Raw genomic sequence first — 24437 nt, forward strand, 5'->3', positions numbered from 1 at the left:
TGTGGGATGCAGAGCCAATGAGTGTGGAGCCCGTGTCCCTCAGGCATTCAAGGGTCTCTTTGGATTCCTAGTAGGACAGAGGCCTGCCCGTCAGCAATGACTTGGCAACAGTTGTGGCCTGGTTCAGGACATTCAATGTTCTTCCTCCTCTGCATCTGCATTCTCTTTTCTAGAGAGGGCATGGCCAGAAGCATCTTGTGTGCCACTTCTGCTGTTGTCCCTCTCTGAAGCACGTCACTTCTACCATGCAACATTGAAGGAGCTACAGCACTAAATGTAGTGCTGCTGGTGACCCTGCTGTCCTGGGGCCTAAGATATGTACTGGAGTCAGTCCCTTTACAGGTGCACCTCGCCCCACGTTTCATGTGGCTGAGCCCTCACCGAATACTTTCCTCAGGGGGTCGTGACCCCTTCCAGTTAAATGTAAGACCAATAGCAGTTCTTCCTGATCTGAGCCAATATGCAACTGAGGCTGATCTTCTTCAGATCACTGTCCCATCAAGCATCTCTGCACCGATGTGACAATGAAGTCTCCCTAAACTTGGGTCTTACTGCATAATTAACAATTGGCTTTAGTGCTGAGACTTGGCAGTAAGTGCTGTTTGCCAAGGATGGTGATGCCACAACTGCAGCGTGGTCTGGCTGCAGCTGCCCTTTGGGGGTAGGAGTTGATGGCTGTTTTTCTTTTCTACTCCCCAGGGATGTGATGGACAGTACCACTACTCAGAAATACTGGATTGATATCCAGCTGCGGTGGGGCGACTATGACTCCCATGACATTGAGCGCTACGCAAGAGCCAAGTTCCTGGATTACACCACGGACAACATGAGTATCTACCCCTCCCCCACTGGCGTGCTCATTGCTATTGACCTGGCCTATAACCTGCACAGGTATGACCCCTCGCCTTGGGACTGCAATGTCTTTATTGCCAAAACTTTCACAGTGCCAAGGGCACCTTGGGTGTGCATCAGAACAAACAGAGCAGGCCCTGTGCCAGTAAGGGTAGCAGAGAGGGAGGCGGTGGCGTGGGAAGGATACACACAATGAATGGGGTGAGACCTAGCTAACTGCTAAGTTTTTAATAATTGTGGGTTGTCACAGCAAATCAGTTTTACTTGGCCCAGTCGTGGGGTTGCTTGCATTCTTAACTGGGGGATCTCTCTGAAGGCTCACTCTGGGCCTGAAAGATAGAGCCATGTCTGTCTACAGTGCTAACTGTTCACTAATGGAACGGGGAGCAGTTTCTGAAGGCCAGGCCACTTCCCTGGAGTCCCCAGCACCAGTGGAGCAGCTGCTTTGGGGACTGCTGTGCTCTTTGTGGCTCCCCCCGTCATTGTGTGGGGAAGTGAAGGGAGGAGTAGCCAGATGAACAACTCCCAAGGACATTGTGAGGAGAGCAGTGTGCTGGGGCCAGAGATGGACCACATCTCCGCTGTGGGACATGCTGATGGCTGCAGCATCTGCTGTTGCCTGTGTGGGGAGGGGCAGTGCTCCAAGCCTCTTTTCTGGGTAAAGGCTGCTGCTGCCTTTCAGATCTTGAGCTGGTGGTGTGGTGAAATCTGCTATTGACCCAGTGTTGTGCTGCTTCCTCCCCAGTGCTTATGGGAACTGGTTCCCTGGAAGCAAGCCTTTGATTCAGCAGGCCATGGCCAAGATTATGAAGGCAAACCCGGCACTGTATGTACTGAGGGAGCGTATCCGCAAGGGGCTGCAGCTTTACTCATCAGAGCCCACAGAACCCTATCTCTCCTCCCAGAACTATGGGGAGCTCTTCTCCAATCAGATCATCTGGTTTGTAGATGATACCAATGTGTACAGAGTTACCATTCACAAGGTAAGCGCAGCAGGTGGGAGGAACCTTTGAGGGAATAGGAAGGAGGGCTGTCTAATGTACTGTGCCTTAGGGAGTCTGGGGCAGGGATAACGTAATCTGTTGGATTCTGGTGAGCCTGGGAACTAATGGACGTGGAAGTTTGTGCAGTGCATACACAGAAGCTGTTACATTTTATGGGGGGCTGGGAACCAGAACTCATTACACAGGTTTTTGCTGTCCTCTCACTTTTTGGTCCCAGCACATACAGCTCACATTAACGTTTTCACCTTGGTGTTTTTTCCAGACCTTTGAAGGGAACTTGACCACAAAGCCCATCAATGGGGCCATTTTCATCTTCAATCCCAGGACTGGGCAGCTCTTCCTAAAGATCATCCATACCTCTGTGTGGGCAGGACAGAAGCGTCTGGGCCAGGTAAGAGCCAGGGACCGTGTGGGGGACAGTGGACCAGGGAATCACTCTAGCTACTTCCGGAGACTTGTTTAGTAACACTGAACAGGAGACTTCTCCATGTGGGAGCTTAATAGGTCTCTGGAGCACTGGGAAGTCCCAATAAAGTGAGATCTAAGCCCAAGCGCTATTATAGGACAGGACTCATTGATTTCACTGTTAATGGTGCATTTTTATCGGAGCTCTGGGCTTTTTGGGGGTGTAAAGAGCCTGCACTCCTAAGCAGGGCCCACGGGCTGGAACCCAAACTTGTCTGCCTTCCCCCACCAGCACCAGGCTTGGCAAGTAGTTCACTCACAACAGCTACTCTAGTGGATTGTGCTTCCAGACAGAAGGAGTGCCAGTGATGTGAGGCTGAGAGGGCTCATGACAAAGTAACTGGTTGAATTGACTCCCCTTAGGCTTTATAATCAGTTCACTTCCCTAGCCGGACTGGGGATGTGCTGGTGGAGCACAGTGAGATGGTGTAATTGCCCAGCCCACTCCATTAACAGGAGCATTTCACTATGCTGACCCACGCTGTGGTGCTTACTCAAGGGTTCCTCTTATCCCCAAAGGTCAGGCTGTTTTCTCCTGTGAAGGGGTGGGTGGTGTGTGCAATCGTATTCTAACCTTGTCTTCCTCTGTAGCTGGCCAAGTGGAAGACTGCTGAGGAAGTGGCTGCCCTGATTCGCTCCCTCCCTGTGGAGGAGCAGCCCAAGCAGATCATAGTCACCAGGAAGGGCATGCTGGACCCACTTGAGGTAAAGGATCAGATATTGTGGGGATGGGCACCATTATAAAATCCTTTAGACATTGTGGAGCAGGGGGTTATATGTTTTACTTCAGAGTGGGCAAGTGAGGGGTAAGTTTTTTCTGTATCAATGCATTAAATATGGTGTTGCACAGGCATTAATCTCTTAAGCAGCTCCACGGTGGAGCTCCAGATCAGGGTTCTATGCTCTATAGGGGCAGGTGGAGATACTGAAGAATTTGTGTGGTTTTATTCCTGTTCTTTCTCTTTGAACTCCAGGTGCATTTGCTGGATTTCCCAAACATTGTGATTAAAGGATCAGAGCTGCAGCTGCCCTTCCAGGCCTGCCTGAAAGTTGAGAAGTTTGGAGATCTCATCCTGAAGGCTACTGAGCCCCAAATGGTTCTCTTCAACCTTTATGATGATTGGCTGAAAACCATCTCCTCCTACACGGTGAGGTCTGGGTTCCACCCCGAATGGCTGCTTTGCAAATTATTTGTATTATAGTTGATAGTCGTAGGTGAGGGTCCGCTTTGCAACTGCTGCATGTCAAAGCGGTGCAGGATGGTTGCCTAGAAGTAAATTGGTTTGCTGCCAGGTACATGCAGCAAAACAGGGCAAGGATCCCCATCCTTTATTCAGGGACTTGCTGTGCCAGGAAGCCTCAGTCCCAGCAGTGGCACTAAACTGTGCTTGTGTTTTTCTCCATCAATGACAATTCACTTCAGAACTGTCTTTGTGTTGTATCTGCAACAGAACTGTCCCCTGAGGCAGGAGTAAATCACCAATATCTTCTTGTATGTCAGGCTTTTCTCCTTGCTAAATGGCTGCATCTCTCTTCCCATAGGCGTTCTCACGTCTGATCCTGATTCTTAGGGCACTGCATGTAAACAATGACCGTGCCAAAGTGATCCTGAAACCAGACAAGACCACCATAACGGAGCCTCACCACATCTGGCCCACCCTGACAGATGAGGAGTGGATCAAGGTGGAGGTGCAGCTCAAGGACCTGATCCTCGCTGACTATGGGAAAAAGAACAAGTAAGCAGCAGAGATCTGTCAGCATAGGATCAGCCCTTACAACCCCTTTCTCTGCTACAGTAACAACTGTACTACCAGACTCCTCCATGTGGCAGAGAGGGAAGCTTAAAGGGGGCCCGTTGGCCTCCTCTGCTTTCTCCCCCAACAAATAGTTGGAAGCTCTGGATCAATAGGGAAGCTGGTTGTTTCTGTTAATCACTTTCAGCTAAGGAGATGAAGTGTCTGCATCAAAACTTCCATGGCATGTGTACAGTGAGAGCATTTGTGCCTGCATCTGCTGAAGGGCTGTTGAGGTGGAGGTGGCACTCAATATGTCCGTGAGCCACTTTCCTCTCCCCAACTGGGTCTTGCTCCACTCTTCCCCTAGCTAGTGTTCTGTGAGCTCGTGTCTTAGTGGGGGAGGGTGTTTCAGGAATACATCTTAGAACATTTAGCCACAATGAGTTATCTTTTTCAGTGTGAATGTGGCATCCCTGACGCAGTCGGAGATCCGAGATATTATCCTGGGGATGGAGATCTCTGCCCCCTCTCAGCAGAGACAACAGATTGCAGAGATTGAGAAGCAAACCAAGGAGCAGTCTCAGCTGACGGCCACGCAAACCCGTACTGTTAACAAGCATGGTGATGAAATCATCACCTCCACGACCAGCAACTATGAAACTCAGACCTTCTCCTCCAAGACGGAGTGGCGAGTCAGGTAATGGATGGGGTCTGGGGCTTGCTGTGCTGCGTGAGAAAGATGAGTGCAGTCAGGTGAGGTCTGTTACTGAACTGCTGGATAATATCTCCTATTCACAGAGCAATCTCTGCTGCCAATCTCCACTTGAGAACAAACCACATCTATGTCTCGTCTGATGACATCAAGGAAACAGGCTACACCTACATCCTTCCCAAGAATGTTCTGAAGAAATTCATCTGCATCTCAGACCTCAGGGCCCAAGTGAGTCTATGCAGCAAGCCTACATTTAAAAGGCAGCTCATCACACTGGGACATGCCAGTCCTGGAGGCACAATCCTGCCTCTGATTCTCTAAGGCCCCGAGGTGGTGGAGAATTCCACTGAGCATCAGTAATGGTGCTACACACTAGCTGAATTCCAGTTCAGCTCCAAAAACTCCATGGCCCCACTCCTGTGTAGTAATTGCTTCTACCACTGAAAAAAATTGGGATGCTCCCTCTGCTTGTGAGGATTCCCCAAACAAAGGGCTGTTGATCTTGGAAACGCAAGGTAGAGTGGGTGCACCCTGTTGTCATGGCCTTACCGGAAAATACCCAAGGATTTTACTGATGTTTGTGCGTATTTCTAGATTGCAGGGTACCTGTATGGTGTGAGCCCTCCAGATAATCCCCAAGTGAAGGAGATCCGGTGCATTGTGATGGTGCCCCAATGGGGAACTCATCAGACAGTGCATCTCCCTGGCCAGCTGCCGCAACATGAGTACCTCAAGGTGAGTCTCATTCCTGTGTCCCTCACTTGAGGTCCATTCTGCTTTGGGGAAAGGAAAGCATTTACTCAAATGATTTATAGGCAGGCTATAATGTGTGTGAGCTCACCTACCAGTTACTGCCTCTAACAAGCCTTCTCTCATTAGGAAATGGAGCCCCTGGGGTGGATTCACACACAACCGAATGAGTCCCCTCAGCTCTCGCCGCAGGACGTCACCACACATGCCAAGGTCATGGCTGATAATCCCTCATGGGATGGGGAGAAGACCATCATCATCACCTGCAGGTGCACAAGGCAGCCAGGTCTTCACTAGAAATATCCCCTGGGTCCTGGCTTCTGTAGGCTGCTTGAGCCAGATGCAGGAAAAATAATCTAAATCCAGGCCTCTGAAGCCTAGCTGTGGCCAGGTTTGGAATATGCATGCTGTGAGCTGCCTATCTTTGGGAGCATGGGTGGATATCAGAATCTGTTTTGTGTTTGCAGGTTTAGCACCTAGATTAAAGTAAGGTAAGATTGGGAGGTATGATGTAGGAGACAGGCTCAACATGTTGCACTCATTTTATAGAAGTGGATCACTTAGACTATGAGCTAAAGCAGGGGTGGGATAACACGGCCCAGGGGCCACATCCAGCCCTTCAGACATTTTTAATCCGGCCCTCGAGCTCCAGCTGGGGAGTGGGATCTGGGGCTTTTCCTGCTCTGTGCGTGCCATGGACAGGAACCGTGGCCAGTGGGAGCTGCAGGGGTGGCATCTGCAGATGAGCAGCGCGCAGAGCCACCTGGCCGTTCCTCCGCATAGGAGCCAGAGGGGGGACATGCCACTGCTTCTCTGAGCTGCTTGAAGTAAGCGTTGGTTGGAGCCTGGATTTCCTGCGCCCTGACCTCCTGCCCCAAAGCTGATCCCCTCCAAACCCCTCAGTCCCAGCCCAGAGCAACCTCCTGTGCTCCCAGCCCCACCCCAGAGCCTGCACCCCTAGCTGGAGCACTAACCCCTCCCAACCCCCAGCCTGGAGCCCCCTCCTCCACCCTTAACTTACAATTTCTGGCCCCATCTCAGAGCCCTCACCCTCTCCTGCACTCCAGCCCCCAATTTCGAGAGCATTTATGGCCTGCCATACAATTTCCATTCCCAAATGTGGCCCTCGGGCCAAAAAGTGTGCCCATCCCTGAGCTAGAGGTGGTATTTATTTCAGCTGGGGGTGGGGAGTGTTTGCACTTAGCTTCCTCCCTTCAGTCTCAGGCTTCACCTGATCTGTGGTTTGGGGTCACTACCACTTTCCTTCTCTTCAGTTTTACCCCAGGCTCCTGTACTCTGACCGCCTACAAGCTGACTCCCAGTGGATATGAGTGGGGTAGGCAGAACACAGACAAAGGAAACAACCCTAAGGGCTACCTGCCATCCCACTATGAGAGGGTGCAAATGTTGCTGTCAGACCGCTTCCTGGGCTTCTTCATGGTACCAGCACAGGGATCCTGGAACTACAACTTCATGGGTGAGTCCCTACCAGCACAGACCTTAGCCGACTGTCCTTGGAGAAGTGGAGGCTGTGTGCCTCCTCGGGCAGTTATGGGAAGGGGAATGTTATTGGTGCTGTGAGCCCTGTATCACATCTGAGCAGCTTGTTGACTGAGTTTTCAAAGGCCTACACTCAATTCCGTGGTGTCTGTCTATGACATGGTAACTTCTGAATGCCTCATCTGATGAAGGCCAGAATATCAGGGAAAGTTCTAGGCATCAGTGGGCAGAATCCTATTGGTGCGTTTTGTTTTGTTTTTTTATTTTTTTAAGGCAAATTAGAAACCTGGAAGGGGAGAAATGGGTCACAGAGCTCCTGCCATCTGTTTAGTGGAGCCAGTTTCAAAGACATCTGTAGATCAGACTGGCTGATGGTACCATTTAATGTCTTTCAGCATAACAGTATCCCTGTCTCCTCTCTGCCCATCCTCCCAATAGCATCTAACACATTGACACCCTGAATGACTTCCCACACAAAGAACAATAGGGGGAATAGGGATGGCATGGCACAAGAATGGGGAACACAACTCTTGGCATGAGGAAGGGGGCTGGGATTTGCAAGGAGTGCCTGAAATAGAGAGGGACAGAAGGATGGCAGATGGTGAGCTTTTGGGGGGGATAGGAGAGATGCAAGTCACTTGTGATGTATGCAAAGATCTCAGCCTAAAGACACTGTGTGGGAACACACCTTGCTCCCCACTTCTTCCCTCTCTCTGTTTGAAGTCTCGTGATACTTCCACCCAACTGCAGGTGAGTTGTGTTTTTTTTTTTTCTAATAGGGGCTTGCAATGATTCTGTGAAAGCTAAAGAGGAAGGAAACCTGTCCAGCTCATCATGTGTTAATCACATCAGCCTTGTACCTTAAACATGTTCAGTTGCTTCCTGCAGCAGGTTATGGATGGAAATGGCTGAAGTTTCAGGCATGGGGACTGAAATGAGACTGCTTAATTCCAGGTGTTCGTCATGATCCCAACATGAAGTATGAGCTGCAGCTAGCGAATCCCAAGGAGTTTTACCATGAGGTCCATCGCCCATCTCACTTCCTCAACTTCGCCTTGTTGCAGGAAGGGGAGGTCTACTCTGCAGACCGAGAGGATCTCTATGCATAGACCTGGGCTCCCAGAACGCACCCAGACACAGAAAAGACTTAGTACTGTTGATATTCAACAGTATTTACCTTGCCCCAGAAGAGTTAGTGATCTGCAGGCATTCCCCTGTATTGCTTTCAGTGTTCATTGCTTTAGATGCTTTTGTGTCTAGTCACTGACGGCAGGAATTGTGTAAAGTGTCAGTCCAAATGTACTTTGTGATTTTGGAGAATGGCTTAATAAATTTTATATAACTGGGAACTCTACATTGTCCTTGTGCCTCATCGATATGAAAGCTGGGTTCAGTTTCTGGCTCTGCCACCAATTTCTGGTGACCTTGGAAGTCACTCATGCTAAGATTCTAAATTTGTGCATAGTTAAGCTTGTGGCTGTTAGTTTAGGGTTGTAGCATCTAGGAGCTCTAGTCATGGATCAGGAATCCATTGTACTAGGCATTGTACAAATGGGGGGGAACTGTCCCTGTCTCAAAGAGTTTACAATTGAGTAAAAGATGAAACAGATGGGGACAGACAGGAGTACAAGGAAACAATGAGACCATATTGATCAGCATAGTATATGGTCTTAGCACAGTGAGAGTTTAGCTGTTGTCAATTTTATTTTGTAAGCATCCCAGCAAAGGGGAATTTTAAAGAGGGACTTAGAGGATGATAATGGTGAGATAGTGTTATGCATATTTATGGAGAGTTCCTCTGTTGGCATTATTTATGCAAGGTATTACCACAACACTAACTTAACCATAAATTCCTTTATTTAAATCCAAAGGCTGAATGGTATTTATACAATTACTCTAAACTTCCTAAAAATAAGCAGTCACTACATCCAATACAGAGAGAGTATTTGTGAGCATATGATTAGTCTACTTACACATTGGCCAAATTTAGGGAAAACCATCTCATCCTGGTGTGCTCCAGCATGAGTAGGTAGGGTCTGACAAAACCCTCATTCATAACTCTTCATATCCTTAAACAGATGTTATAGCCAATTACCACCACTCTTAACTACTAATTTGAGGCAGTTTACTCTAATTTTCAGTTTTAATCCAGATAAGATTTAGAACTTCCTTTCTCCCAAAGTCTTTCCTCCCCTTCTTCCTGCTGACCAATAGCTTTTGCCTTGTATTGGGGTTTGCATAAGCTTTACTTATAAGATAACACTCTGGGGTGGGGAGGTATATGTTGGCTTTTTAAGACCCAGTTCTTTGTCTTATTTTAAACCATCTGCAGTCATCCCTATTGTTCTAGAAGCTTTCCTGTCTCTTGTTTTTTAAAACAGATACTCTCCCTATTCCATCCATTCTTCTGGTCTTATAACTCATTATTTTCAGGCCCTGACTAACAAGTAGTAGGAAAGCCTTTTCTTTACAACACATTTGCTTAAATTTGGTAAAAAGAGAACTCATTCTTCAATTTCACATTTATTCTCACTCCTCCCAAACATGGGACAGTATGAGAGCATGAAGGGGCTTTGTCTGAAAATATAAGGCAGTGATAGAGACTGCACTGATCAGAGGCTGACAGTGCTTTAACCAAGGAGAAATGATTGAGTGGGATTTGCTATGAAGGGCCTTTGAAAGTGGGCACAAGCAGCTTGTTGTGGAACCTGGGGAGGGATGGAAAGAGAGAGGTGGTCCTAGCTCAGGCCTAGTCTAGGCCTTGGAGCAGCATCCGGACTGGCCTGGAGCAGGACAAGATGCCCAGGGAGGAGGATGGTCCAGAAGAAGTGGCCTATCTGGCTAGAGCACAGCACAGCTTCCCGCCTAACAGCCCAGCTACTGGCCCTGGCGCTGCCCCACCTGTGAAGTGGGGGGGTAACTCAGAGGGTCAGACCCCACTGCAAGAGCTGGACTGCAGGATGCTCTGCCCAGCCTGTCTCCACTCTCGCCTGCCCCAGCTCTGATGTGAGGTAACTTTTACTGGCCCAGCTTCCCAAGCTGCGACAGACTGGACCCGGCAGCGTAGCTATGGGGGTTCAGGGGAAGCAGCCGCTTCCCTTCAGCAGGTTTTCAAAGAGTGGTTGCTGCTGGGCCAGCGCTGGAGACAGCATGGCTGGTGGACGGACCATCGCGCCTCGCGCTCAGCGCAGCCCCAACATGGCGGCAGCCACCTTCGGCAGCGGCGGCTCAGGGCTCGGCGGCCAAGCGTTCCCCGCCCCTTGGTAATGCGGCGGGAAGCGAAAGGGCCCCTGCTCCTTTACGGCGGCCTGCAACAGCCCCGCGGGGAGCGCACAGAGCACCAGGAGCAGGCGGCGGCGGGGGGCCGGGCAAGGGGCTTCCCGGGGCCGGACCCGCAGGGCAGGGGCGCAGCGCGGCCTTGGGCGAGCCGGCGAGGGCTCTGGGGTCGGGGCTGCCGCGCGCCGCCTCCCGGCCGCGAAGCCTCAGGGCCGCGCGAGGGAAGCGCCGCCTTTTCTCGGGGGCGCGTTCCCGGCTGCCGCCTCGCGTGGCCCGGCGCATGACCCGCCTCGCTCCGGCCGGGCGCGTGCGTGGCGTCGCGGCTTTAAGGGGGCGGGAGGCTGGGGCGGCTGTGGGGCCATGGAGGAGCCGCTGTGGCAGACACCACCCGGCCGCCTGGCCCCGGAGCACGTGTACCGCATGGCCGGGGCGCTGGGGGCCGAGCTCCAGCGGCTCTCGGGGCGCTTCGGGCCGGAGGCGGTGGCCGGGCTGGTGCCGCAGGTGGTGCGGCTGCTGGAGTTGCTGGAGGCGCTGGTGGGCCTGGCTGGGGCCGAGTCCAGCTGCCGCGACCCGGCCGAGACGTTGCTGCGGACGTTGCAGAGCCTACGCGGGGAGCGGCGGCGGGAGGAGGCTGCGGCCCCCGGGGCGTTGGTGAGCGTGAGCGAGCGGCGGGCTCGGCAGCGTCAGTCAGCGGAACAAGAGCGGCCAGACCGGCTCGGGCCCAGGGTCCCGGCTGCCCCCGGGGGAGGGAATCACCGAGTGACCCGTTCCCGGCTTCTGGCAACACTGCCCAGTCCCCGGTCGTGGCTGTTCTGCAGGCGAGCAGAGCCTGGCTTCTCCCCAAGCCCTCTGGCTCCTGTGGGGGTTGCTGCCCAGAGCTCGGCTGGCAGCGGTGTCCCCCAGCAGACTGGCTGCAGACCAAAACGGCCATGGCAGCAGTATGCCCCGTGTATGATCCACGCCGCTGCCCCATCAGTAAAGGCATGGTAGATTTGGCGTGGCCTGGCAGGGGGAGCTGATCTCTCTGGATCTGCCCTTCAGGATCTGGAGCAGAAGTTGTCTGAAGCTCAGAGGAAAGAGCATGTTCTCCAGAACCAGTTGGCCAGGCTGGAGGAAGAAAACCAAAAGCTCCTGGCACAGCTTGCAGAAAGCCAGTCCCAGGAAGGTGGGTGTACCTGGGGAAGGAGGGTCTGCTGGGGGTCAGTGCAGTGTCATTTCTTCTGCGGTGGTTAAGCTGTAGTTATCTGAATGCACATGTTGCTTACAGAAATCAAGTTAGTGCCCTAACTCACAGGCCGCTGTGTTCTCTGGGATTCTCTGGTTATATTTGTGTAAAGGCTTTACTCTGATTTCTGAGCAACTGCGAACTCTGAATGGTCTGCATAGTGCCTTGGAGGCAGAGTGATGGTGTTCCACTTCATAGGTGAAGAACTGAGGTAGAGTAATGCTGCCTATATTAGGGACCTTAGGGAAAATACCCCTTGTTCAGTGGCACAGGTGTTAGCACTGGGGAGTTCTGAACTAGGCAGGGCGTGGAAGTTTCTAGTAAGTTTAACTAGAAGCCTTGTCTATATTAGGGCTCCCAGAGGTGCTAGCAGTTGTAGCATTGGGTTGTACAATGGGTTGTAGGATCTCTTACTAAACACACCTTTTACCCACCCTAAAGTTGTCATTGCACAGAAAGCATGTAGCAGAACTTGCAGCATAACCTAAGTCTGCAGAGTCCCAGCTGCTGCCTCAACCACAAGACATTCTTCCCCTTAAGTTATTCAGGGAGGCGGTTGTGTGAATCTGGCTGTCTTTTACAAATGTAAAACTTGTATTTTAAAACACACCCCAACTTGTCCCTTTCATGTCTTGTTTCAAGAGCTGTTCTGCCTGCACTTTGGGGAAGTGGTTTCTAGTCAGAGGTTGGAGCTACTTTACCTAAATTAGGGAAAAGGTGGTTCATGTCAAATCCTCCTTTAGGGCTTGTCTACACCACGCAGCCTTTAGTGATAAGGCTGTGTGGATAGCCTTGTCACTAAAAGTTGGCGTGTGTAAATGCTCTTTGTCGGTACTTTGTCAGCAAAAGTGCTGACAAAATACTTCCAGCCCCATGATCAGTGTTCTCTTTGTCGGCAGGAGCTGCATTCATACTGCCACTTGCATTGACAAAACTTTTGTCTTTCATGGGGGGGCTCTCCCCCATACCTGTGAAAGACAAAAGTTTTGTTGACAACTTCACAGTGTAGACGTACCCTCAGGATCAGACATGTTAAGCTCAGAATGAGTGTCCCTCTATCATCGGTAGCTCCAGAGCACCCATCACTGTATTGCACTGAATGTACTCTTGGACTATTGTCCCTTGCCCAAGAAAGCTTCAGCTACTATTTGGGAATTTTACACTTGGTTGTTTGTTTCAGTTGCATCTTTCAGTGTTGGTGGTTGACTGTATTTCCTTTGTTAAAGCCACCCTTCCTGTGACCAGGGAGTCTAGTAATTAATGAGTAGGTCAGAATCGAAACTAACCAACTCTTAAAATTGTAAGTAAAAAGAAGAAATAGAGTAAGGAAGCAGCATCTAGCATCACTTAGCAGAGGGCCTGCTTCTCTGCTGCAATGCACTTGAAATTGGAGTCACAGAGGTGGTGGCTGTTACTACCAAATTGAAGCTGGTGGGAGCTAATTGGATTTAGACCCCACTATGCCTGAATCAATAGTAAGAGATGGTTCCTGCTCCAAAGAGCTTACAGCTTAAAGAAAGAAGTAGTAAGTGTGTTTAAAGAAACAGTGAGGACAACGGTAACTGTGAGGGGGAGATGTTGTTATATGGGCTGGCTCCATGCGCGGTTGGCAGGCTTTAACATATAAATTAGCAGGAGGCCTCAGTCATGTCAGTCCCTGCTGTCTACCTGCCTGGTTAGAGTCAGGAAGGAGTTGGCAATGTGACATGGCAGGAGAATGGTGACTGTAGTGTTGAATGGCCTGTCATGGAGGAGGGAGGGAAGAAGGGAGGGGATGGTCCTGCTCTGCACCTCCAGGTGGAGTGTGGAAGGGCATGTTCTCTGCTGAGTACCCCAGTGTAAGAAAGATACAGTGGGTGAGAGAAGAAGCTAGGAGAAGACCAACTAAGTGGCTGGGGACTAGAAGGGCCCATTGGGAGTTAGATCCATGTAACATGGGGGCACACCAGGGAGGAGGCATTCAGGGTGCTGTGTGAGGGTAGTACAAGGAGCAATGGGAGGAAATAAAGGGGGAAATATTTGGATAATACCAAGAAGGTGTATACCCTGGAGGTGGGTGATCTGAGAGTCTCTGTGATCTCTAGATTCTATAAGTTGGTTATTTAACTAGGCAATGTCAGTAATGTCAGCTCCCGAAGAGGGAGAGGAAGGAGTTGCTGAGGCTGTGGTCACAGTTCAGCTGCCATCTTTCACTGGTGTTTGAGAAAATTACAAAGTGACATCTGCCTCCATTGGGGGGTGATGTGTGGGGCAGTCTGGCTCCTTCATAGGGAAGAGATGAGGGGAGGATGGTTACAATGCCTTGGCCTGTGTTATGTGGTGTGTGTGGGGGAGGGAACCAAATAACTATAATGGTACCTTCTGGCCTTAATCTGTGAGTTACTCCAGTAGCAGATGCTATGGCCTCACTTTCAGCAGAGGACCTTGCATACTCCCTGTTAGCTAGACCTGGCTCAGGGTCACTAGGGTTAGCCACACTGGGAGCCCCAGTGTGGATGGCTCTGGCTCCAGCAGCCATTCTCAGAAATTTGTCATCTAACCCTATTGGCAGCCTGTCTAGCATGTGCTACATAAAGCTGCAACTGATGCATGTGCTACAGAGCTGCAACTGATGCCTGTTCTCTTGGTGTTTGGGTTTTAGACAGCACCTTACGGAAGGAGAGAGAAGTGATGCTGCGTTTGAAGGAGGTCGTGGACAAGCAGAGGGATGAGATTCGGGCCCAAGCCCATGAGATAGTATGCAAGAACCATGACACGGAGGCGGTAAGAGGCAGGGTGCCCGTGGCTTATTCCAGTGCTGTGAGGGTGGGGGAGCCATGCTATGTGATCTGTTCTTGCATGCACCATTATTTCCCTGTAATATTTGCCAGAGTGTTTGCTATAAGAGCAGATTGTTTTTATATAGATTCTTATACCATCCTCAGCACTGTAGTATCTGAGCACCTATATGTGCCCACACCTCTCTGCCTTTCCTGGGAGTGGCCCGTGGCCTTGCACACACTTGTGTGTCCCTGTGCGAGAGCAGAGCCTGCAGCTGTATGCACAGCTCTCTCTCACTTGCCTGTATCTGGTTTCTCAGCTGCAGGAGCAGTTAAATCGTTTCATGTCCATGAATGAGGACTTGCGTCATAAACTGGCTGTGGTCCAGGTTCAGCTCAAGAGTGCTCTGGAGAAGAAGGAGGATTTGGAGACCATGGTGCTAGAAAATCGGAGGGAAATTGACAGACTGAGCAGGGCTGCATCTGGAACATCCCCTAGGCTCAATATGGTGAGTGAGTCAGAGCCCTGCAATATCCATTCTCCTGGGAATCTCTAATGCAGAATAAACTCTTAGCCACTGCATGAAGCTGCAGTAAATCACTAAGGGGTCATTGCATTGGCTCTAAGTCTCTAAACATCAGGGCTTAGCGAGAGACTGATGTTGGTGTCAGGAAGCCTGTGAGAGAATCAGTGGGTTTGCTGCTTTAGCAGGGAGTAAAAGGAGGCATTAAGGAAGGTAAGGATATTGGAATGATAAAGTGACTTGTTTGCTTTAGTCCCCACCACAGGGGATGCTGGCAAGATATCTGCCCCGGACCTATTCTTTTCAGGTAATAAGGTAGAGGCGCTATCAGAGACCTATGTATCTGAAGAACTACTGGAACAAATTCATACAGTTAAGGACTGGTCACCAGGCCCAGATGACTCATACCCAAGAATTCTGGAGAAACTGAAAAAGCATTAACATCTAATGATATCCTAGGGTGCTGGAGGGAAACAAACACACCTATCTGTAAGAAGAATCAGTGGTCATCTTGGGAATCGCAGACTATGTCTAAACTCTGTGGACATGGTTTCCTAGAGTTAATGTTTAGCCCTCTATGATCCAACCTATTTCCCTATTAATAGCTTCTCATTAGAATTTTGCCTTGGACTTAATTGTCACCTTTCCTGCCCCTCAGGAGAGGGAGTGGGGCCTTACTGGGACAGGCTTGTGATGCAGCAGAGTAAGGTGAACTCCCTTCTGCTCTCCCCGTACCTCACTGGATTTCATTATCTTCAAATGGACGTAAATAGTAAAGAATTGAGTCCAGTGTCTTTATGAGATGGCTCTTACATGAATGGCATTGCTGTGTGGTTGTGCACATCACTGCCTCTGTAAACTTTATCCTTGAGACCCTCCAATACAGAGAAATGGACAAGAATCCTCCTGACCTCTGAAAAGCTATGCTGGCCAGAGCAGCGTCTGCTCTATCTCAAGCTGTCAGTGTGTATTTGTGAAGGAGAGGGCGCGGAGAGGGAGTTTTCAAGAAAACCCTGATGGCTATGTGTGATACGAGACCCCTTCGCAACCAGAGATTCTCTGTTTTAGATAGGTGCTGGAAAACCAAACATCCTTAGCTTTAAAATATCCTAGAGCCCAGATATGTTATCTAGCTAGCTACTGAAGTCTAGCTAATCAGTGATCACAAGGGGAAGGAGACTGTCTTGCATGTGCTCCCCCATCTGCACCTGACTCTGGTCAGTAGTGGCATTTCCCCTGGACCCTGTGGCATCTTAAGCAAGTTTCCTCACCTGGCTTGTACCCTGTGTGTAGCAAGAAGGTCTGCCATGGCCTTTGTGCTGACTTACCTGTCTTCCCAGGGTCTGCTCAGCTTTTCACTCTCTTTCCATCCCTAGGATGGAGCAGCAGCACCTGTGGAGGAGCTGCAGCACCAAGACTGGGGGAGGAACTCTGCTCTGAGCTGCTTCTCTAAAGAAGAGTTGAAGCAAATCCTGCAGGAGCGGAATGAGCTGAAGACCAGTCTGTTCTTAGTGCAGGAGGAGCTGGCCTATTACCAACGGTGAGCATTGCAGCAGGCAGGGAGCTGGTATGCCCACAGCTCTGCATCAGACTGGAGGTTGTGGGGCATGGCGCTGGCTGTAGGGAAGTCTCCACAGACAGTCAGCACCTCTATGGATGTTGCAGGACGACAGAGCATGGGGGAGGGCACCATCCAGCATACCTAGAGCAGCCTGATTATAGGAAATGGGGAAGCATTTTCGTGGATGACCAGAACCACATTCACTTCAAGAAAGAACAAAACACCCCCGCAACAGAAGGGGAAGGTCCCTTGGCCCTGGTAGGCTGCATCTGTGCCATACAGATCTACTAAGATTCTGATCTGCAGCACTGGCATTTGAATGCTGGGCAGCTTTGAGATGGTTGTAACCGTGAGCAATTAGACACAGGGCCCTGGGGGAGTGGAGGGATTGACCCTTCCCTTCTGCTTCACCCAGCAGGTTGGGCACCCTTGAGGTGGATTCACATGCCCCACTCCCAACTCATGGCAGGGGTGAATTGTGAGGCTGTAGATGGTCTAGGTTAAGGTCTCTTACTGGAGTTCTTAAAACCTTGCCCTGCTGCCCCTAGCTCCCCAGGGATGAGGGTTGTGCTAGTCTCTCATCTCATCCTGCCTGTGATCTTTTTCTGCCTGGGCTGAGAGGCCTACAGGATGACCTGTCTGGGATCAAATTCCTCTGTGTCAGGATTGAGGTATTCTAATGGGAGGGGTGACTGTTCCTGTCTCTGCTGAAGACTGAGAGTCCTGGAGAGGTCACTCTAGCTGTGGGATGTTCCTTGCCTGCTCCCAGGAGATTGTGGAGCTGGGTGTCTCCCAGCCCTTCTGTGCACTGTCTGGTTTGTTTCCCCAGGGAGCTGCTGAATGACGAGCGAATCCCAAGCTTCCTGCTGGATGCCATGAAATCCACCATCAAAAAACAGCGGAAAAAAATCCGAGCCAAGATGTTGGGGACTGTGGAGGAGCCAGCGAGCAGGTGAGTCTGCAGCTGGCTGCAGAGGCCTAGGTGCTCGGGCTGGGGTAGCGCCTGCTCATTCCACAACTGGATGGACACTGGTGGCCATGGTACGACACCTCTCCTGCTGCTCAGAAAGAAGGAGAGAACTGCCTCTGCCTGGGAAGGGTCTCCAGTACCTGCCTCGTGCGCCAGCTGGGACTCAGGGAAGAGCGTTGCTGCATTACACAGGAGCCCCTCGTATCACCATGCCTGGGCACCAAAACTCCTAATCACAGGGCACTCAGTATGTTTCATTGTCATTGGGTCATATGCAGCCTGCTGGGCTGTTGGACACTGTTCATTGCTCCAGTGGAGTCTGGTGAAGGGGGTGTGAGGCTGGGGAAGCCAGAAGTGCTGGGAAGGACTGGCCAATGAGCAGGGTCCTGCATGATGCTATCAGAAGCTGTCCTGAGGGGTGGTATTGAAGATGGCAGCTGGGATGTTCCATGGAGGGTCTGCAGGATTCACAGGAGTAGCACCCACTCCTGCAAGTAGAGTGACTCATGAGTACCTGTTGTAAACTGTCCATAACTCCAGCTTCATGCTCCGCAGGCTGCATCCTCATCACCCCAGAACAGACTGGCTGGGACGTGTGTGGAGGGCAGCTCAATGGCTTTTAATCTGTCTTGAATAAAGATCTGAAATGGCCTAGCTTTCCTATAGGGCTTTGATAACTGCTGTTCCCTTACCCTCTTCTGCAGAGGGGTGACTCTTGGCTTGGTGGGGAGAACCGCAGAGGGGAAGGGAGGCACCAACATCCTAACGTAACTGCACATGATGGAAAGAAGCATTATAGTGCCCATGGGGACTAGACTCCCAGTAGGGGTGACCAGATGTAAGGAAGCAGAGACTTACCTATAGCCTTATCTGTGCCCTGGAACAAACATCTGTCATGGGCCAGTAGAACCTACATATTAGGCCTCTAAGGTTGTATAGGCAAAGGCCGTCTCTTCACCAGGGAGAAAGTGTGTTCTAGCTCCAGTTAACAGGTGAAATCCTAGCAAAGACAAAGCAGCTCATAGTGCTCATTGAATTAATAGGTTAAGGTCAACGCCTGGCTCCCCTATAGGCTTTAAATCAACATCTGCACTCATCTGAAAACTACAAGCTGCTTCCTCTTTCGTATGATTTACCTCATGTGTTCTCAATGCAAGTTAACACACTTTCCTGCTGAAGACTCACCATGGGGTACTGTAGAGTGAGTGTGGCTTTTCCGAATGCAGGTCTAAAGGGGGAGTCCCCTAGTGAGTGGGTACACAGTGCGGGTTCAGCTCTGGCCAGGTGTCTGGCAAAGCACAAAAGAAATAGTTTTTCTGGCTGCATGCCCTTCCCTGCAGCCTGCTTAGCCACCCCTGTAGTGTTGGAATCTTATCCTTTAATAAACAGGGAAGCAGTAGCTATCCCCAGAGCCCTATGAGGGCTAACAATGGTCTAGGGTTAAATAAATAAATGGAGATATACCGATGTCCTAGAACTGGTGGGGACCCTGAAGGGTCATCAAGTGCAGCCCCCTGCCTTTACTACCAGGACCAAGTACTGATTTTGCACCAGATCCCTAAGTGGGCCCCTCAAGGATTGAACTCACAACCCTGGGTTTAGCAGGCCAGTGCTCAAACCACTGAGCCCTCTGTCCCTAGCATAGCTGTGTCCCTAATAGCCTCTCCAGAGCAGCGGCTGGACTATTGACCTGCCCTAACAAACCTAGTATAGACTCCAAATCCTGTGTCCTGGCTGAGTATGGCAGGCTGCTGGTTCCTAATCTCTGCAGCCTCTGGGATTTGGCTAGCTCCTGGCTCTGCCTGTGACTAGAGTGGTTACTTTTTTAATGGGATTGTTACCCATCAAGTTAGCATCCACAGTTGCCCCTACTGCTATGATCATTGTCACGAGCAAGCCCGGACCGGACCGTCCCATGAGCAGGGCTGCGTGATGCAGTTTGTCCCTGCCTATGGTGACCATGAAGCTGTGCTCTGTAGTGTGTGAGCTAATCTTCCTCATGCCAAGGCCTGGTCTTGATGTCAGCAACATCCCTGCACCACTTATCTCCACTCGCAAGGAGCCCGTCCCTCTCTGTTCTGTGGCTCTGGATTGTCATGGCCACTGGGGGAAAGGGAGACTTCTACCCCCTGCAGACAGAACTGAACTGAGTCATTCTTTTTGGGTGGCAGATCTGAGGAACTGTCCCAGATTGAGGTATCATTAGAGGAGGTTTTGGAACAAATGGATAAATTAAACAGCAATAAGTCACCAGGACCAGATGGTATTCACCCAAGAGTTCTGAATAGTTCTGAATGAAACTTAAATAGTGAATTGCAGAACTACTAACTGTATTTCATTTAAATCAGCTTCCGGTATAGTGATCTTCCGTTATTCAGAGATAGCTAATGTTGAGCCAATTTTTTAAAAAGAGGGCTCCAGAGTGATCCGCAATTTACAGGCCTTGTTAGCCTGACTTTCCAGTACGGGGCAACTAGTTGAAACCATAATAAAGAACATATTGTCAGACAGATGGACAGAATGTTGAGGAAGAGTTTAACTGATATGCTCTTCAAGTTTCAGATGACAGACGGAAGATTCAAATTATCGCTCTCAGCCAATCCAATACTTCTCATGTGATGAGCGAAAATATCCATTTTCCTTCCTCAGCGTGAGGCACTCAGACCTGCCTACTGCAAGGCTTCTTGTTTCCTTCCTCGTGAGCTATTTGTTTATGTCTCTGTCGGGACAGGGCCAGGACTACATACCTTGAATCCAGTCCCAGTATGCAGACTCCCTATGATTTTACAACCAAGCCACCGACTTTGAGATCTCTAATTCCTATAACATAATCATTTAAATACTGACAGAGTGTGTTGAGTCGCAAGAATAGGCCGACTAACTAAGCATAAACTCTCGTGTGATAATCCACTAACTCTTTAGCTTATAATACAGCAACACCGAAATATACTACTCGCACAGTGCTAGTTTCACCATTCCCATTCTCTTCTGAAGTTTTTGCATCATTAAATCTGGAACTTTCATTGAATTAAAATGTAGGCCAAAATCACAGAATAAAAGGTTTTTTAAAAAAAAGGGGGGGCCCTCCCAATGTAAATTGCCTGAAAAATTTTGGGTTTTTTTACTAGAGAGGTTCACCTCCGGATCTAAAGCTAGAACAGAGCATTGCACAGGAGCTTTTCTTTAGAAGAGAAGACCTAAATAATGAGCAGCGAGTAGCCAAGCAGAATTAAGTTTTGCAACCCCAGTGTTTGTTATAGCTGAAATTTTCAATTCAGTCATAAAAATCAATATTGGCATGAAGGTTGGCACATGAAAGAGTTGATTGCCGAGTGGCAGAAGGATTCTGGGTTGACCTTAGAGTTGCGCAGTCGCCTAGAGTTTCAGTTGTTGCTCTCCAAGGAATTCCAATACTCAACTTCCTCCCAAAGAACCTGCTGAAAATGTCAGGATTCTTATTCACGCTTATTTTTTGCTGAGAGTAGAGAAGAATGTGGGGCAAGAAGTCTACATTAGATTTATATAACTCTCTCTGGGAGTATCTCTAAAAGATAGGTAGAACCTCAAATTTCCAATACCAATATCGCAAGCTCAAACCCAAATATTAGTTTGATCTTGGGTCTACAAAGTATCTTCAGAGGGAGCTCATTGTTGAGGTGGATATCAAGCCTATTGCTCTCGAGTACTCTTATAGCTGTTGATCTCAGCGACTACTTGTAATGAAATTACCTGAGATAGTGTGTGACTACAGCTTAGGTACCCCCATACCATGCCAGCTTACTACGGCTGAAAATGCATTGATATGATGGTGGGCAGAGCCTTCAGTTGCAGGGTGGGAATACTCTGCGTAAGGCACGGACCCATCACTATTTGTGGTGTCTCGCTCCACACAGCAGACTGCGTCTCAGATAGCATATCCTAGGACGCTGCCGCTGACCAGTTCCGAGCTCTTGCCATGAGATCTTCTAACGGCTCATCCATGGAAATTCCATTAGAGAAGGGAACTGACGGATACCTGTGGTGAGAGACCAGACCATCTCCCTTTCTGTTAGTATGGTTAAGGGAGTGGGTATTGGCATGTATATTTATACATGACAGATGTCAAAATTTACTGGTCATTAGTCGGTATGTTTTAAGCCTGTAAGAATTGACCAAATGGGCCTTGGGTAGACGTTTGCTACGTGTGTATTAATCCTACCTGTAATGTCTATTATCCCAGTTGTTCAGCGAAACGTGCCTCTAGCCACTCAACAACAAAAATATCCTCATCAGAACGTTAGGGGTGATGGGAGGAGCCAACAGACCTTGGATTTATGTGAAGGTAGCCTCTACACATATCGTATATTGTATAGACCACTCTCGGTGGACATAGCGTCAGCATGTTGCAGCACTGGTTTGTGGGAACAGCACTCGAGTCCCCAAGGTCGCCACTCTCCTGTTGTGGATGAATGACGAATTATATATAGAAAGATGATGAGGAGTGGCTCCTCACTCTATCCTAGTTACCGCTTAATAGATAGCAGACGCATTTGACCAGGATGAAACCAATGGGATAGTCTGATTATGCTAGTGCTGGTCCTCAGTCATCTCCCACTGAAACTGTTCCTCTGTGATTAAAAAGGATATAGATGTCTTTGGGCCTTCGAGTGGGTAAAATATGAAAATGAGCTATCATAGTCAGTTCTGTCGCGACGCTAGGTCTTGCTCTCTACCCTCGTAGATGGAGACCAGGTCCAAGTGGCTCCTCTAGGCGCTGCCAGAAAAAAGCCACTAATACTTATATACTACAGTGTACTGGTCACATGGGAGAGAGGCTTAATTTGCCCCCGTATGCATTATTTGTACAGTCTGTACATTACATAATCAACATAGTAAATGATTTGTACCCAGCATAAGAGACCACTGCCTTAGGACATGGGATAGAAAAGATCACAATGTTGTAATTGCGCTGCGACTAGACTACCTAGATTGAGACCAGCGACACATTTAAGGATAGCGGAGGTATGCTGCCCATCAGATCGTTATGGAATCTACATAGGGCTTCCGTTGTCAGCTATGGTGTGTCTGGGTGGCAAGTAGTCAGTATGTGTGTTGGGACTTAGATTGGTTTTTGTGCATGTTCTCAGCAGAATTTAACTACCTAGATCGGTGGTGCTGTGAGAGCAGGTGCACAGGAGTCTCCTAGGCCGTCATCTAAAAAGCTGATTTAGCCAACCTAGACGTGGCGATAGGTTAAGTGTGTGCTAGATCCACTTTGTAGCTCTTTGGAAGGTCCTTAGTAACTAAGAGAGGAGTGGTCTCAAAGCACTGATATCGAGTAGGAAATGGAACGATGGTTTTACATCAGCAGAGCCCATAACTTAGACACTGAAAGAAGCTCCTAAAAATTAGTTGGCTGAGAAGGTACATCAGCTGGGCATGAGACTCATCCTCGATCACGGTGTAGACTTCTGGGAGAAGGGGAATCGGAGGCTAATAAATGCCTGCCACGAGGAAACTAGTAGTATGCTTTATGGACTGGCTTGGGCATTCTAACATGATGGCAAGAGAGTCAACCTATATGCATAGCCGAAGCAAATCCCGCATGCTTCTCGTCTGTAGGCGGTGAAAGCATAAAATAGAAGCTTGCACACTAGTAGCTCAGGTCTAGCCATCTCTTGGGAAATCGATAATTAGACTGGTATTTTACTGACCTTTGTGTCTTAAATGCATTCATGTCATGTCACCTGCTGAACTTTGTGCATATAGACGTGACGTTCATGACGCTTTGATCTTAAGTTGGAGAGTTAGGTGTGTCTACATCCCAACGCATATATCGGCTAAGAACTAAGACGATTCTCGTCTGATACTGACCGCTTAGATGGGACAATTTATGACCGGGAGGTTATAAAAGTGACTGGTGCGCATTTTCGACTGGGTAGAAGTAACAAACGTGGATATGTGTCGTGGTGTCGTTGCACTACACGAGTGTCAAAGGGAGTTCGCGGATACCCTCATCCGCAACCCCGACAGAGGGCTTGCCTGAGTGGAAAGTGGTACGACCGGATGGAAGGGCCCCACTCAAGGGGCGCCACTCTTGATGAACCTCAGCATGTGGTAATCTGCTCTCGATCAGACTCAGTAGGCACTTATAATGGCCTTTTAATTTTGGTTTGGTAAATCCGGTATAGGAGTTTTGGTGGCCCTGTTCCTGAGTACTAGCCTCCATGTCCCTCGAAGGTTGGACATTTATTGCTCGCGGCAGCTACTACCCATACGCAGATGGACAATACACTTTAACTGGAGGTATAGGGATTCCAGCTTGAGGAGATACCCTTCCACAGATCTGCCAGCGTCCAGGATGGGCTCGCATACTCAAATAGTAACAGTTGCCTAGGCCCTCGCGCAGTGGGCTGCCCAGGTGATTAAAGCCACTCTGGCGCTTGGTGAGTGGCTGCCTGGCTTCATTGGGTGGGATCGGGACTTGGCTGCCCAGTCCATAGTGCTGCTCGACACTATGTGGCTGTTACTGTTTCTGGCACAGTAGCTCCAGCCACAGCTTAGCGTGGAAACTGGGCCTGTTCTGCTGGCCGTCGCATGTGTGAGCGCCACACGTGAAGCAATGAGACAATCCGTCTTCTCTGTTCTGACAAACCATACTAGTGCAGAGACAGACAATTCGCGAGGAGCTACCAACAATGAGGCGCTTGCTGAAGTCTTGCCATAGCAAAAGGCTATGTGGACGTATAACGGTGGGCGCAGCAACTGGAGAAGGTCTGAACATACCCGCATCACCCACTCTTCAAATGCCTCACAGTCATATGAGGCTTCTATAAGGTTACAAGGGTTCGTGATGGTTAGGACATAGACGAATTGAGGTCCAGCCTGCGTTGTCCCCATGCAATGCCACTCTCTAGACTTTGTTCGGTCCTTTCTTAAGATACTGCATTAAGAGAGGCAATTTTCAGTTATAGACTTAGCATCTGAAATAGACCTATGTAAGATAACAGCTTAATATATGAAACAACTATTCCGGTTATTCTCCATACGCTGAGGGACACTTAGAAGGTAACCGTCAGCTTCGCTCCCTGTTGATCTCCATAGTTGTACTCTTTTACAAGCCT

At 49.5% G+C, this 24437-nt stretch overlaps 2 protein-coding genes across 3 annotated transcripts in view; both read left to right on the forward strand.

Moving 5' to 3' along the window:
- Positions 1-8368, forward strand: part of PRPF8 (pre-mRNA processing factor 8) — a 29218-nt gene extending 20850 nt beyond the window's left edge. Inside the window, exons 32-43 of the mRNA XM_032788298.2 lie at positions 700-891; positions 1598-1835; positions 2119-2247; positions 2913-3026; positions 3296-3469; positions 3864-4057; positions 4515-4754; positions 4856-4997; positions 5364-5504; positions 5649-5788; positions 6794-6996; positions 7974-8368. Coding sequence (XP_032644189.1) covers positions 700-891; positions 1598-1835; positions 2119-2247; positions 2913-3026; positions 3296-3469; positions 3864-4057; positions 4515-4754; positions 4856-4997; positions 5364-5504; positions 5649-5788; positions 6794-6996; positions 7974-8128 — 2062 coding nt within the window. The 3' untranslated portion in view covers positions 8129-8368. The remainder of the gene's footprint in view (positions 1-699; positions 892-1597; positions 1836-2118; positions 2248-2912; positions 3027-3295; positions 3470-3863; positions 4058-4514; positions 4755-4855; positions 4998-5363; positions 5505-5648; positions 5789-6793; positions 6997-7973) is intronic.
- A 2112-nt stretch (positions 8369-10480) lies between these two features.
- The window catches only part of RILP (Rab interacting lysosomal protein), a 21373-nt gene continuing 7416 nt past the window's right edge, over positions 10481-24437 (forward strand). Inside the window, exons 1-6 of one of the 2 annotated variants that reach the window (XM_032788320.2) lie at positions 10481-10946; positions 11337-11460; positions 14162-14283; positions 14600-14788; positions 16180-16343; positions 17194-17316. In XM_032788320.2, coding sequence (XP_032644211.1) covers positions 10656-10946; positions 11337-11460; positions 14162-14283; positions 14600-14788; positions 16180-16343; positions 17194-17316 — 1013 coding nt within the window. In that variant the 5' untranslated portion in view covers positions 10481-10655. The remainder of the gene's footprint in view (positions 10947-11336; positions 11461-14161; positions 14284-14599; positions 14789-16179; positions 16344-17193; positions 17317-24437) is intronic. The other variant, XM_075059525.1, reaches the window with a different exon arrangement.

The sequence above is a fragment of the Chelonoidis abingdonii genome, chromosome 20 (genome assembly GCF_003597395.2).
Source record: "Chelonoidis abingdonii isolate Lonesome George chromosome 20, CheloAbing_2.0, whole genome shotgun sequence".
Classification (NCBI taxonomy): domain Eukaryota; kingdom Metazoa; phylum Chordata; order Testudines; family Testudinidae; genus Chelonoidis; species Chelonoidis abingdonii.